This window comes from Anopheles coustani, chromosome 3 (genome assembly GCF_943734705.1).
Source record: "Anopheles coustani chromosome 3, idAnoCousDA_361_x.2, whole genome shotgun sequence".
Classification (NCBI taxonomy): Eukaryota; Metazoa; Arthropoda; class Insecta; order Diptera; family Culicidae; genus Anopheles; species Anopheles coustani.
Genome location: NC_071288.1, coordinates 52554959 through 52569654, shown reverse-complemented (window position 1 = coordinate 52569654; position 14696 = coordinate 52554959). Strand labels below are relative to the sequence as shown.

The 14696-nt window shown below is 44.6% G+C and overlaps 2 protein-coding genes across 3 annotated transcripts; one reads left to right on the top strand and one right to left on the bottom strand.

Annotated features, from left to right (window-relative positions):
• Positions 1 to 3151: 3151 nt before the first annotated feature.
• LOC131272611 (uncharacterized) lies at positions 3152 to 9331 on the bottom strand. The gene is made up of 5 exons (XM_058274424.1): positions 9118 to 9331; positions 8981 to 9028; positions 7046 to 8515; positions 6534 to 6908; positions 3152 to 5672 (listed from the first exon to the last, which is right to left on the bottom strand). Exons 1-5 carry the CDS (start codon positions 9167 to 9169, stop codon positions 3985 to 3987), a joined length of 3633 nt encoding a protein of 1210 aa, XP_058130407.1. The 5' UTR covers positions 9170 to 9331; the 3' UTR covers positions 3152 to 3984.
• On the top strand, positions 7171 to 14691 carry LOC131272614 (saccharopine dehydrogenase-like oxidoreductase). Of its 2 annotated transcripts, none has more exons than XM_058274427.1 (5): positions 7171 to 7185; positions 13013 to 13824; positions 13907 to 13997; positions 14066 to 14334; positions 14412 to 14691. In XM_058274427.1, the coding sequence occupies exons 1-5, from the start codon at positions 7171 to 7173 to the stop codon at positions 14512 to 14514; spliced, it is 1290 nt and encodes a 429-aa protein (XP_058130410.1). In that variant the 3' UTR covers positions 14515 to 14691. The 2 variants fall into 2 exon arrangements, with proteins under 2 accessions (XP_058130410.1, XP_058130409.1); XM_058274426.1 differs by lacking the exon at positions 7171 to 7185 and adding an exon at positions 11470 to 11565 and having other exon boundaries at positions 12954 to 13824.
• The last annotated feature ends 5 nt before the right edge of the window (positions 14692 to 14696 follow it).

The window sequence follows — 14696 nt, the reverse complement described above, 5'->3', positions numbered from 1 at the left end:
ATTGCTTCTAAACTCTATGGTAAGGAAAAAGAAGAGTATTGATGCAACAAACAAAACGGAGTTCTACTGTTTCGATCATCATGAGATAAGTACAGCAGATTTAACGCTGCAGGCAATCGAATGAAGGTTCATAGAATACAAATACCAACACATGATTGGTAATCACCATTTGAAATAAGTGTAAATTGATGGTGTCGAGAACAAAACGTTTCAAATGTGACTGTCTCGATGTGTCTTAACGTTGTGTTCAGAACTTGTCCGAAGAACAGCCGACAGCATATCGAGTATTAATGTGCGGTGGTTCAATCAAATCCAGACAGGAGATCTTCAACGCTCTTCATACAATTCGCGGCGAAGATCCTCTAGGAGTGCGTTTCATTATACAATGGATTCTCCGGAAGATTGGACGGAAGCGGTGCGTAGATCTCGGGGCAAATGGTGGGCTTAACATCAAGTATTCCAGTCCGCAGCTTGCAACTTAATCTGCTTTCAGCCAATTCCACAGCTAACGGAGCTTTCAAAGATTTGAACTATTGTTGAAATGCGGCTGTAACTAAACGAAATAAGATGGTGGCAAAATAGATCATGCGTTGCACAAAAAAGGCTGACGCGCTTTGCTTTCTCAATGGTTTTACTTATATATCGAGAACGTCGCTGCGGGATCAGAATGGGACGCAAACGATACCGTGAGGTGGTGGGGTGGACAAATTTCATGTCGTGTTGTTCAGATGACTGTTAGATATTGGTATAGGTTGAACAGCTAATATGCTAGTTTGGGTGTCCAAATGTAGAAAAATAAAAAAAAGAATAATCGTTAGCAAGAAGTTTGCCTCCAACGAACAAATGGGATGTTCTTGATCTTCATCGAGTCAATTGTGGCATCCTTTGGAGTGGCGTGCAGCTATAGGTCCTTGATGGAATAAGAAAATAAAAGAAATGGCGGAACCTTCCGCTACAGATAAAGTCCTGTTGTACTTACACATAGTGCGGGGTTTATTGCCAACCACACGAGAATATCGATCATCGATCACTCAAGCTGTCCAGTGTTGCTAACACGTCTAGTCTGGCTAGTGGCTCCGACTAATGACTTACCGTTCGAACGCGATACCACCGCTGCTGCGGGAAAGCGTTTCGACCGTCGTCTTAGTGGCGGGAGACATTAACTCTCGTTCGACGCTATCCATAGTTGACTGGGTGCGTTTCTATGAAAAGTAGTAGCAGTCAGGCACGTCTAGAACTTCTTCGAATCTGCATATTTTGAAGGTGTGCGGTTATAGCGAAAGTTAGTATCAGCTATATTTGCCTCAGGCATCTCTGGATGTACATTTTCCGGCCCGTGCTTCCTAGCAATTGAGGAGCAATACGGGATTGGCGATGTTTTAGCAGATGTACAGAAGTTTTGCTTGATATCGACGGTTTATTTCGACTAGTAGAACCTGAGATCCTTCGTCCTACGAACAGAATATGACGCTTGGACACCTGGACATCTGGATGACAATCCCGGAGCAACCATCGATTAATGGCAACCGACAAGGTTTTCCAGAAACCAGCTTTCTGTGTCAACCCTTGCTTAGCCACGGTAAGTTTATGCAGACACCTAGTTCGCATCCGGCACGTTTTTTTTTATCGTGTACATTTCTGGCAGTTACGTATTGTAATGCTTTTAATAGCCGGTTACAAGGCCTGCTTGTGTACTGTAAGAAAGGAGAATTTATCATTAAACAACGCCCTCCTCCTCTCCCAGCTGAATCGCGTTGCGCATTAGAAAATGCAAGCAGAATAGTATACCCGCCGTTGGTACTTATTTGGTTTGTATGATTTTATTAAGTAAATTATTCATTACGTTAGCTTGTGTCTAAACGTTTTTGCGTGTATGCACTCGAGCGCCTTCCCTTAGCAGGAAGTTTACAAACTTCGTTGATTTGTCTACTTATGTGTTGGTTGTTTAAGATTCATCCATCCAAACATGCGATAATCGGTCGAGAGCATTATGACTGTATCAAATTGATCGTCGCGCTCTGGTGGATAACGCTTTCTTGTGGCATTTTAACCCTTTCACAGTTAGAAGAAAATTGTTTTAAAAAATTGGATAGTATTTTTGTGTATTTTACGGTTTAAAACAGGAAACTAAATTTTCCTCAAAAAATTATCAAGTTACAATACGAACGACAAACTTATCGCCCGCAAGGGAAGTGAATCAGTACAAATGCATATTGCTATATGAAAACTTTTATAACTGTGAAAGGATGCGTGCCAAGCCAAGTGCGTACGCGCCGCGACGGGTGACCTCTCATAGTTCTCAATAGATTTGTTTTTTTCTAAATCTCCAGAACCAGAGAACGCGATTGAGAATTTGTGATCGTTATTTGTTTTGATAACTGTGCGACAGGATATCATGTGTGGTTCTTTCCTAAATGATTCGGTCGCTGCAACTGATGCTGCGTGAGTCCTGGCCTGGTTGGGCTTTCCTATGATAATTCTTGCCTCATTTCTTCTTAAAATGAATGGCCACTATACTTTATGTGAATGCAATAATTTTTCCCTCACAACATATTGTAATACTAAAACACATGCTTATGAATTTCGAGCGTTCATAATTTCGGTGTAATATGTACGAATCTCGCTGGGAAACCGAATCAAAAAAGTGGTAAGAAGTATCCTACTTTCATAATGTCGCCTTCAACCATTTTGACCTAAACAGGTACTATGATAATATGTTGCGCAGAACATAAGCAACTCCAGGCGACAGTTAAACTTACATTGCTGTTCGATAATCTGTGCTTATGCAGTGTAGGCAAAAGTAGCAAATAAAGATTTTCTCTGGCTGCACATAAACCATACTTTGCCTTAGGATTGGAAATACTAGACGATGCGCTATTGCTAAATCATCGAGAAGTGCGTACCAAGTAGTAGAACTTTGACTGATAACCCGATTGATTATTATCGTTCAGCACGATGTTGCGTATCTTGCATTATACAGATTTATATTTATGCATGTCGTACAGAAGAAGTGTTCTTGTACATTTTATTCAATTAATGGGATATCTGGCTTTACAGCACGAGATAGCTGATTGAATTTGTACCTTCAAACCGAGCACAACACATTACCGAAGTTTACAATGTGTATGTATGTACATATTGTTGTTTAATATATTTGTTCATTATTTAAGTTATATTTGTGAGTGGTTGGTTCTACATTCTGCACAATCCCGTTTACTTTAAATATATGTAAAACTGAACTTAACCACTAAAAGATGTGTTGTCACTTAAGAGACAATACTTGCGTACCTCGGACGAAAGAGTAGTGAACTCTTGTGTTTTTGATCGTTACCTTATTCTTATGAGCCTTTTTGCTTCATCCTACCATCCAAGTCTAAGTTAAAACGTGTAAAAGCGTGACAGCTCAAAACCAAATATTCTACTGCTACCGCCCGTAAGATCCTTGGGATAATGCGTAACCCAATCATGAAACGATTAACAGGACACGCATGAAAGTTGGACACATAGCACATATGCGAGAAGTAGAATCGATAACAAAAAATAAACGTAAAACTGATTGGCTACCTTCTACTCGCAGGACAATATTTTTCTTCCCGTCGGAATCGAAAACGAAAAAGGTTGATTGTTGTTAAGGGAAAAAACATTAACGGTTACTTAACGTAATTATCTACTACTCCGTTATCACCGCATTGTTAACGGGATCTTATCCTACTATCCTTAAAGAGTACTCTAAATAAAAGAGTACATCATTCTGGGGATGAGAGGGGCTTCTGTATGGGAACGTGTGTGAAGGTGGTGGAAGCAAACTAATGAACCATGTGAACCCTCCCTGTTCTTCTTCGATCGTGAACAAAGCTAGTTCGGACCGACTGGTTGCGGTGCGGTGGTCTCGTCGTACGCCTCGTTGATGAATGTTTTGGCGATCTTCCTTACTTGGTTCAAACCATAGATTTGAACCAATTACGAAGGAAAATTTGGTGAAACTTAGAATCGGCGACTAAATAAACTGCCCGCTAATCGACCAACACTGTCCTGGTTGTTGTTGGAGCGACCTCCGGCGACACCACTGTTATTTCCCATCCCCCAGCCTTTACCTCCGCTGTTGTTGTCGTTGCGGAAGTTGCCACCGCCCGAATTACCAGAGTTGCCACCGCCGAAGCTGTTGTACGACATATTGTTGCCGCCAACACTGCCGCCTCCAGACCCGCTACCTCCACCCCCGAGGTTGAACAGGGATTGGGGCTTTTGGTTGCCACCCCCACGGTTATTGCCAAAGTTGCCGCCATCATTGAAATTGTTGCCGCGGTTGTTGTTACCCCCGCCATAACCGCCGCCGCCACCAACACCACCGCCGACATTATCGTCGCTAAAGCGGCTATTGGACGAATTGTTGCCGCGATTGTTCAGCCCAAAGGCATTGCCACCACCGCCCGTGCCGGTATTGCCACCGAAGGGGCCATCGTTATCATTGTTGAAGCGGCTACCGCCACCGCCGCCGCCGCCACTGCCATAAGAATTGCCACCAAAGTTGGAATTTCCACCGCCAAAGTTGTCGTTATTGCGACCACCACCAAAGTTGTCGCTATTACGATTTCCAAAGTTGTTGCGGCCACTTCCGCCACCACCACCGCCGCCGCCACTGTTTCCACCAAAATTGTCGTTACCGTAGCTATCGTTACGACCACCACCAAAGTTGTCGTTCGCAAAGCTATCATTGTTGTTGCGGCCACCGCCAAAGTTGTCGCTGGCGAAATTGTTTCCGCCAAACGGATTATTGTTCCCACCACTAACACTACCACCGAACGACGAGTTGCTGTCGTTGTTGTAGTTGTTGCGATTGTTGCGGTTATTGCCACCGCCCATACCCCCGCCGCCACCCCCAAGGTTGTTGTTGTTCGAACGGTTCATGTTCATGTTGTTGCCACCACCACCACCGCCGCCAACAGTGCCCCCCATACCACCTACTCCACCGAGACCTTGGTTGTTGCCTCGCAGGCCACCACCCCCCTTGTTATTGCCACCGATACCGCCGCCCACCATAGGGGCTTGCTGCTGGACATTAACATTGCCTCCGGCGCCGCGTTTGTTCATATTCTGATTGTTATTACGGTTATTCATGTTTGGATTGTTGTTGCGGTTATTCATCATACCACCGCCGCCGCCACCGTTGTTGCCACCACCGAGGGCGCCGCCGCCACTGCGGGGACCACCACCACCACCAACGCCTTGGTTCTGGTTGTTGCCGAAATTGCTATTGCCACCGGCATTGTTGTTGTTGCTGTTGCCAAGATTGCCTCCGCCAAGGCCTCGATTGCCACCGACATTGCTGTTCGCATTATTGCGATTGCCACCGCGGAAGTTGTTCTGATTACGATTGTTCATATTGCGGCCGCCGCCACCACCGCCGCCGGCACCAAAGCCGCCATCACCACCACCGAAGGCATTGTTTCCGCCGCCCTGGTTGGAAATTGGTGGATCGGCGTTATTGAACGAGTTGCCGCCGCCGCCACCACCGCGGTTCGGGCCCTGATTGCCACTACCACCGCCAGCGGCCAGGCTTTCACCTACATTCTTGCCAGACATAAACGCCAGGCGCAGGAGGTCCTGGATGGCTTGGTTGTTGTTAAGGTTACCACCATTATTGGGATTGAAGGGCGGTGGATTACCAAAACCTGCAAGAGAGAACAATGAATGTTGAAGAGAAAAAGAGACAAAAATGGTATCATGAGAATCGATCTCCTATCAAACAGGGATGTATAAGCAAGTAGTGGCCAGCGTATGTGGAATTGTTCGCTGGGGGGAGGTGAAAAAAGCAGTGATCCATCGCACCACCGGACCGCTGGATCGTTGCCATTAGAGGAAATTTGGAACTACGGTTGTCTACCTACTAGAACCATTTTATGAACGACTGCTTCTGTCGTGTTAACGCGCAAGAGCACAAGAAAATGCAAAGCCTGTTTAACGGTGATATCCTTCTTTCGGCCCCATGAGTTCGTCGAATCTCATAAGACAAAGGAACCTTCGTTGATCTGCCAACAGATCTCATCACCACTACTTTCGTTGCAATTGGTTTTCTTTTCGGCCACTTACGCACGAGATAACACTATTAGCTTTACGCTTGCGGAAGCATGCCAAATGGTTCCATTGTAGAAAGTGTATAGTTAAAATAGTTAAAAAGATAACGAAACAGAATTCCAACATATTAAACAAACAATAAAGTTACTAAAATGGCCGTCTTTTATAGTTTAAAATAGTGCAGGGAAACTTTTGCACGTCAAGATATTTTAGTAGATAAGCTCATTGGAATCCATTCGTGTAAAATACGGTACAATGCAGTCATGTACGTTGTTTAACTAAATTGCAGTGTACAAAATTGATTGTATTCTTCCGAAATTAAGGAATATATTTTAAAAGACGGCAATAACCATTAATTTAAGTCCAGATTAATAATCTTTTTCAAATAAACGTTAAAAAAAGAATTCTACGATCAACATAATAGATATTTAAATCATATTTTAGAAAGAATAGCTTACCAGGAGGACCGCTCATACGAGGGCGCTTGCCACCGGCAAATCTACCGGGGCCACCACCGACATTCATGGGACCGCGGCTCATTAGTGGGCCTGCCCCGGTTGTCTTGGTCAGCATCTTAGGATTGCGGCGCAATAGCCGAACAATCGTACCAACGATGCGTGGGTCAGACTCGTTGTACAGTCGACGATTGACGTCTTTTGTGATCTTCGAATAGACGCAATTGATCGGAAGTTCTTCTTGCTTCAACTTCAAGATCTTCTCAACATCGGCAGCGTCAGCAAACTCGACGAATGCCAGAGAGCGACTCTTTTTAGTCAAGCGTACAATTTTACCTAGTGGGCACATCTTACGGAAAATGACGTCCTCGGAAAGAGCTGTTTAAATTGAGAAGGGGTTGAGAGAGAAAAATATTTCAATGATCGTTTGATTACTTTCAACAAAAGAACATGACGGGAGTCACGTCCACATGGAATAGGTCAAACATCGGCTCACTTGGTAAAATAACACTTACACTCGTTAATTCTCGACAGCCTCACGGTGTTCTGGAGTTCGAAGTTGGAATCACCACGTCCTGGAAGAACATTCAGATGATGGCCGAGTAGCGCCTTTTTGTCCAAGTTCTTCAACGCATTGTACATGTCATTGCGCCGAGTATAGTACAGCATTACCGTCTTAACCGGCTGCGGAGCGCTAAGACGATACGTCAGATATTGTTGTGGAGAGAACAGAAACTTGACTTCGCCACCCTGCGACGAAAAGAGATCCCGGATGACGTGCGACGGGCAGCTGTACGGAACGTTGGACACGTACACCGGCCAGAATGCCTGCAGTTTCTGGAGAATGTCCTTGTGAGTCTTCTGGCGTTCGGCTCCAGCTGCACCGATGGTCCGTGGTTCGCGTGTCTTGCCATCCGGGGCAGAACGCTTTGTAGCAACAGCCTGTTTGCGCGTGAGACAGGCCGCGCGCAACACCAACGGCCCATCGTAACGCTTAACCGAGATGGTTTTGGTGGCCTCCTTGTTCGCTTCGGTTGGTGCCGGGAAGGTGGTACAGGCAAGTGCCTTCTCCACCGCGTCCTCACTTTTGAAGCAGACAATAGCGTTGTCTACGCAGTTGCGCCGATTCACGAAGTCGATCTCTCCGAACTGCTTGAAGTGATCGTACACGTCCTCCTCGGTGACAGTTTTCTCGAGCGGCGACGCATAGACAGACGTCTTGTAATTGGGCAAAAGTGCCGAAGACAGATGCAGCGCATGGATTCGCTTGCCTTCAAACACCTTTCCGTTGAGCAGCTCGGCCGCCTTCGCGGCCTGTTCCTCGGTCTCGAAGAAGATACGTGCATAGTAGTTCGACGCCGCCTGGTTCACATTGTTCGCGACCGCCTCGGTAATGGTACCTGCTTCCGAGCAAGCCTTCTTAAGCTCGTCGGTGTTCTCTACCCACTTTTGGGGTACGTTCAGCAGCTGCACACGGTTGCGGTTGCGGAAGAACAGCTTTGCCGCACGCCACAGATCAACATGCTGATTCTGGTCGCGCCCATTTACGTCGTAAGCCTTCAGACCGGAAGCGTTTAGCTTCTCCAGCACTACCGTTTTGTCAGCTTCCTTACCAAGATGCACGTAGCCAAGTGGATGGAAAATGAACACCTGCGTTACTTCGCAGTGTTCCTTGACCCGATCGTACAACTTCTCTTCGGTCATATCATCGTCTACGACCGTAACGATCACGTCCTTCTTGGTGTAGCGAATCGTAATGTACTCGAGATTAATACGAAGTCTGCGGTCGCCCATCATTTTACCATCCTTCTCATCGATGGCCTTTTGGGCGGCGGCTTTATCTTTGAACAGCAGCAAGGCAAGCGTGTTGCGATGATAGTGATAGATTTCGACGCGCTCCACTTCATGGCCGGTGAAATGTTCTCGAAGCTGCTGCTCGGTGACATCTTTCGGCAAATTGCCCACGTTAATGGTACGTTGGTGCTCTGGAAGGTGAACGTGCATTGCAACATTGAATACCAGTACCAATAGTGTATTTTTTTTTTATAAAAAAAAAAGCGAACATCAGAAACCCGGCGAAGTAGGCTATTCTAACACCGCATCGGTAAATCTACCGCAATGGTAAATTTGGAAATGGAAAAACAAAAAATATATATGTATATATATATAAAAGTATCCAAATGAAGCGAAATAAAAAAAAATGAGAACAATTTCACCTAAACTCATCACGATTGAATGACTGAAAATGAAATGAAAAAAAACCTGACTCACTAAACCATCGCATCAAGCGGCGTCATTCGTCCGCCATCTTGATTTCAAACTATCGTCCAAGCATTTTCGCTTTACCCCGCAGCGGAGCGCTAGCGTTCCGGGGCGAAGGCCGTACGGCCGCCATTGTGAATTTCTGAGCTAGCTAATTGTTCGAAGGAAAAACGAAAATTTGTACTCACCATTATCCTTCTGCACATAGTTTCCCTCTTTATCCACGGTCATGGATTCTTCAAAAGAACGAAAGGAATACGATGATTAATCCCGTGAAAAGCGTTTAGGTAATAAATGCCCGAAATATATAGAAAGAAAAACTTACCATCAGCCTCCTCGGTCTTCGTGGTAACTACATTCTTCTCGGTTTCAGTCATTTTAATTCACAAACAATTCGTCACTTGAACTCACGCTAAAATATTAAAACACTATCGTACTATACCACTTCACTTGTTTCCTTGTATCTTAGTGCTGGTCTGAATTTTCTTTATTCTAAGAAAACCGAGAGCTCCACACCACCACGATGTACACTGCACGGAAATGCGATGAACAATGAAGTGATGAGGCTGGTATCGCTTCCTAGTTTAGGCAGAATCGGGCTTCGGAAGATTCAATGATTCGATCCCTGGACGGATTCTAAAGATTTGATTCGATTGGTATTCAAATCAGATTTGATTTGTTTGGGATTCGAATCAGATTTGATTTGCCGTGCGCTTTACATTAGGAGTCAAGCATGTGTGTGTCGCTTATTATAAATAAAAAAAAATGAGTAGGAATTCAAGGAACATTTTTAAGATAGAAATATTATAAAATAAGCGAACATTTTTATGTTTTCACCACCTGCATAATTGACTTCTTTTCTTTACCCAACGAGAAATTTTGGCGTCATTTTGATGTAAAAGAATTCTCTTGAGACCTGATCGCTCTTCTTTTCAGAAGTGTTTTGCACCTTCTTTTGCAGCAGGTTTCCTATGCAATTTTGGATGTAAAACACTTCTGAAAAGAAGGGTAAAACAATTCTCTTGATACTTGCGGGACACCGCAAAAGAGAACTGTTTTGACAACGTGACTGTGCAACGTGTTTATAACACCTATTTCTGGCTATACGCTTAAAAAACGTATATCCATTCGTAGTAGATTATATGAGCTGGGTTCAGGATATCTTTTCTTTCCCAAAATAATTATTTTCATGTAGGAAAATATTTTTGATTGTTTTATTATTTTGATACAACGATAATATTATATACATATCGTCCGGTTCGGAAGGCAATCAGGGGAAATGTTCAGAAATCGTCCGACGCCTCCTCTGGTTCGTGCTGGCAAACAGCGACCACGGATCGTAGCAGGCTCCTTCGATGTACGATGTGCAGCACCACTCCGTCATGGCCAGTGAAAACACGTAGAACGCATTGATGATTATTTCAAGCCGCTTCTTCCTCCTTGTCGAGACCCTGAAATGTGTGAAAAGCACGGACAAATCATCATCAGTAAGAACTCTCTGCTGTGGGTTCTTACACACGTACTTACTGTCTGATGCGAGTTAACACGGCCCCGGTTAACCACCCCGAGTCGGTCAATCCAAGCGCTGCTATCGAACACTGGCCACCGATACTATGTTACAACCGGTAACAACCGATGATCGCCGAGAAGTCCGTTGGCCACCGACCAACTATTTACACTGCGTTGCAGTTTCTATACCTGTCGATGAGGGTCATCGTCCCTTCCTGTTTTCTTTCCTGCCCTTTTGCTTCCATGTTTCAACAAAACTCAAACAAATAATTAAACAACGAATACGCTGGTACACGGTCGAATGCTTGCTAGTTGGCCAGACTTGCACAGTAAACAGTAAACAGTAAACAAACAAAGGTTTGACAGCCAGTACCTCTTTCCACTGCGGTGCCTCCCAAAACAAATTATTGGTAGGTTATGAGGTGTCTATGCCTACCAAAAATACACTCGGCAAGGTTCTTTTAGGTAGGCATGGATACCTTTGGTAGGCAAGTGCAGCAGGGTTCTCCTTGGGTAGGCAGTGTTTCTCCCTCTGACTAAACCAGAAAGTGTTGGTTAGTAGAAGTGTAACTAAATACTACCAACATTTATAAAGTTCTCAAAATCACGAAAATCAAAATCAAGAGCTAGCGCGACGTCGCGTTTTTCGCTGTTTCTACACTAACGCGATTTGTGCGACACTTTTTTTGTATGGAGTTCGGCCGCCTGTCAGGCGACGTCGCGTTTCGTGACGGGACGTCGCGCTGTAGTGTGGACCCCGGGTAATACCGTTATCCAACTGGCCACCAATCGTGCCATTGTTAAAGCCACTGAACTGCTAATCGAGGGGCCCGTAAGTATAATTGAGCTTGCTCAATTCATCAGTTCAGGTCAGTGACATCGAAAAGTTACCATTGGTGACCAGTGTGATACGCAGTAATATTAATAAACTCAAGCATGATTCTATTGCATGATTCGAACTCAAGCAGGAGATCAAGATCTTAGAATGGATTTGAATCGAAAGTTTCGTTTACCTTCAGGGGTTTAATTTACACACCACTAGATTTGGCACATCTTGATTTCAACAAGCTTAAAAAACCTTGGTGGGTTCCTTGCGGAAAGCAATATTGCATAAATCACGGCTAAAATGATGTCGATTCTGTTCAAAACACATTTTTTACTTGTCATTCTTTTTTTCATTTCCCTTTTTTTTTGTTTTAGACCGACGGTATTTTAACCGTGTAGCTGCCGTGAGAGCAGCAGTTGCTTTCCGTTCGTAGTCGCTGTAAGTATGATTTTTAGTTTGAGATTTTCATAGTGCATATACTGAGTAGTCTGAGATTTGGATAAAAGTACTGCATTAAAACAGTTCACTGTGACTAAGTGTTTTTTTTTGTTTTTGCTGGATGCATACACATTCCAGCGAATAAGTGTAATACAATGACTGCTCATTTCTTGACCCTCCAGGGGTCCGAGTAGTAGTCCAAAGGTCAAGTTTTTCTGCATTTATCCCCAAAGTATGGACCTCAGAACCTTACATCAACAATGTTGAGTAGTTAAATAACACGTCACTCTCACCTCGTATTTCTTAGTTTCGTTTACAACTATTGTGCATTTGTTTTATGCTAAACTGCAATATCCCTTAAGTTGCCGGCATGATGCTACCGCTAGTATCGAAACGGTCTCCGATATCATTGATATCTCATCTGAGATAACATCGATTTAAGCTAAGCCGGATTTTATAATGGATAGATAAGAAAACAACTAGATGTTTTTCAGCATGATGTTGCATTATGATGGAATGGTTTATGCGGATTTCTTTAGCAATAATTGTTAGGGGGATCCTGTGGGCGATAGGCTGTAAATATTACAATTTTAGTTACAGCTTTTAGTTCTTACGGTTGTTCATGCATCAATCACTCGCTTACTAGACCGTAAAACATCGTAGCGATTGCCGTTCCTCGACTGCATTGCACGAACAGATGATAGGGAAAATAAAAAAAATGGGAGAAATAAAACTAAAGTCAGATCAAGGTGGCCGAGGTGTGTTATTCCAGCCCCTCAAAGTTACAGTTACACGCTTTGGTTAGAGTCGCCTCTAGGAACGCTTTTTGCAGTTCGTAACGAAGGCAGAAAACTGCTGCCGATGACGCGATCGAAATGTATTTGCTTAGGATGAGATCATTTACCCCGCTACAGCGCAAAGAACACTGTTGGCAAACTGTGAAAAAGAACCACAGACGAAATACTGGAAACTGCCCACATGTAACCCGGTCGTTGCCGGCATCAGTAAGTCGCAACACGAACGTTTTCCTTTGCGGGAAACTGGTTCTTTTTTCGTCGACCACAATCGCCGTCCAAGTGATTGAAGTTTGTGCGCTGGTGAAAGTTTTTTTGTACATATAAACTACTGATGCATTTTTATTGATTTAAGCCGGCATGCATCTGCGTGTCGGATTGTTCATCAAAGGAACCAAACCAACATGGGCCCTTGAGCAACTGTGTGGTGTTGCTTTACAGCGGTATACCGTCATATCCCGCTAGCTAGTTACAGATGCAATCTTTGGACGATAGGGATGTGGTTGCTTTTCGCCAGGAAGGATGTGGGACGGGCAGGTGATCGGATGCAAAACCGCCAACCAAGATTAACTGTTTGCACGATTACGTCTTCAGCTTCGTTTTCAGTTTTGTTTCGTGTCCGACCGACCGCAGAAATGGATCAGAAGGAAGAGAAATTAGATGTGATCATCTTTGGAGCCAGTGGGTTCACCGGAAAATACACCATCTTCGAAGGCATCAAGCTACTCGAGGGTCTGCGTTGGGGTATCGCCGGTCGTAGCCGGGATAAGGTGCGCCAGGTTTTGGCTGAGATCGAGAAGAAGGCGGACAAGGATTTATCGGAAGTGCCGATCGTAACAGCGGACCTCAAGGATACCGACTCCCTGAAGCGTATGGCCGAACGGTGCAAGGTGCTGATCAACTGCTGCGGACCGTATCGCTTCTACGGTGAGCCCGTCATCAAAGCGTGCATTGAAGCTGGCACCCACCATGTGGACGTCAGTGGTGAACCCCAGTACATGGAGCGGATGCAGTTGGAGTACCATCAGAAGGCGCAGGAACGCGGCATCTATATCGTTTCCGCATGCGGCTTCGATTCTATTCCGGCCGACATGGGTACCGTGTTTCTCGAGCGCCAGTTTGACGGTGTTGTCAACTCGGTCGAAACGTACATGAAGTTTTCGTCCAAGATTCCCTTTGAGGGTGGCGCCGTGCTGCACTACGGTACCTGGGAGTCGGCCATCTACGGGCTTGCCCACGCGAACGAGTTGCGCGGTTTGCGAACGCAGCTTTACAAAACGCGCCTGCCGAACTTTCAGCCACGACTCAAGAATCGTCCCGTTCTGCACAAGTCCAGTATCGTCGACGGGTGGTGGGGCATTCCATTCCCAGGTTCGGACCGCTCGGTTGTGATGCGTTCGCAACGTTACTTTTATGACGTCGAAAAGAAACGTCCGATCCAAATGAAGGCGTACATAGCATTTGAGTAAGTGTCCTGCAAAAGAATAAAGCATTGCATAATTGTTTTTCGATACTACCTTAACTTTACCAATTTTGTCCAATTACAGATCCCTGCTGCATGTGCTGGGAGTTGCTCTCGTTGCAGCCATCTTCAGCATATTAAGCCGTTTTAAGTTCGGACGACAGTTACTTTTGAAGGTAGAGACGAGAAACGAACGAAGAACTCAACATTCTTTCAACTTATTTTTTGTTTCTCCTTTACATAGTTCCCAAAACTGTTCTCCTTTGGGTTCTGCTCGCACGAGGGTCCATCGGAAAAAGCGATGGAAAATACCGAATTCGCAATTTTGTTCAAGGGTGTAGGCTGGGACAAAGAGGAGAAGCTGCTGGAGCCAAATGATCAGTACAAGAGTCCCCCGACAAAGAAGATTGTCACCAAGGTTACGGGCACCAACCCAGGCTATGGCGCCACATGTGTATCGCTCATTCTATCCGCCACAACCATTTTGCGTGAAGCTGATAAAATGCCCGGATCGTAAGTATTTTTTTCATAATGGAGATGCCAAATCATTGATGCAATTAAATGGTTTGGATTTTATTTTCCTTTTTTAGTGGTGGTGTGTATCCCCCCGGTGCTGCGTACGCTAAAACGAGCCTGATCGAGCAACTTTGCAAAAATGGATTTACTTTCGAAGTCGTAAAGGGTGCAAACTAAAACGATGTGATCATACCAATTTTGTGATATTTGGAGATGAAGCGTTGCACAGGGAAGAGAGTAACATATTCGCAAGCCGATTAATTTAACTAAGTGCAATGGAATATATTTGGTGTTGATCATAATATTTGTCATTTTAAATAAAGCCTTCAGATGGAACGAAAGACTTACATTAAATTCAA

Excerpts from the sequence above, each read along its gene's own strand:
- LOC131272611 (XM_058274424.1), bottom strand. The coding sequence starts at position 9,169 with ATGACTGAAACCGAGAAGAATGTAGTTACCACGAAGACCGAGGAGGCT. Across the intron at positions 8,516-8,980 it reads CTATGTGCAGAAGGATAATG|AGCACCAACGTACCATTAAC; the intron begins GTGAGTACAAAT and ends TTCACCTTCCAG. Across the intron at positions 5,673-6,533 it reads TCGTATGAGCGGTCCTCCTG|GTTTTGGTAATCCACCGCCC; the intron begins GTAAGCTATTCT and ends TCTCTCTTGCAG.
- LOC131272614 (XM_058274426.1), top strand. The coding sequence starts at position 12,995 with ATGGATCAGAAGGAAGAGAAATTAGATGTGATCATCTTTGGAGCCAGT. Across the intron at positions 13,998-14,065 it reads GACGACAGTTACTTTTGAAG|TTCCCAAAACTGTTCTCCTT; the intron begins GTAGAGACGAGA and ends TCCTTTACATAG. Across the intron at positions 14,335-14,411 it reads GCTGATAAAATGCCCGGATC|TGGTGGTGTGTATCCCCCCG; the intron begins GTAAGTATTTTT and ends TTCCTTTTTTAG.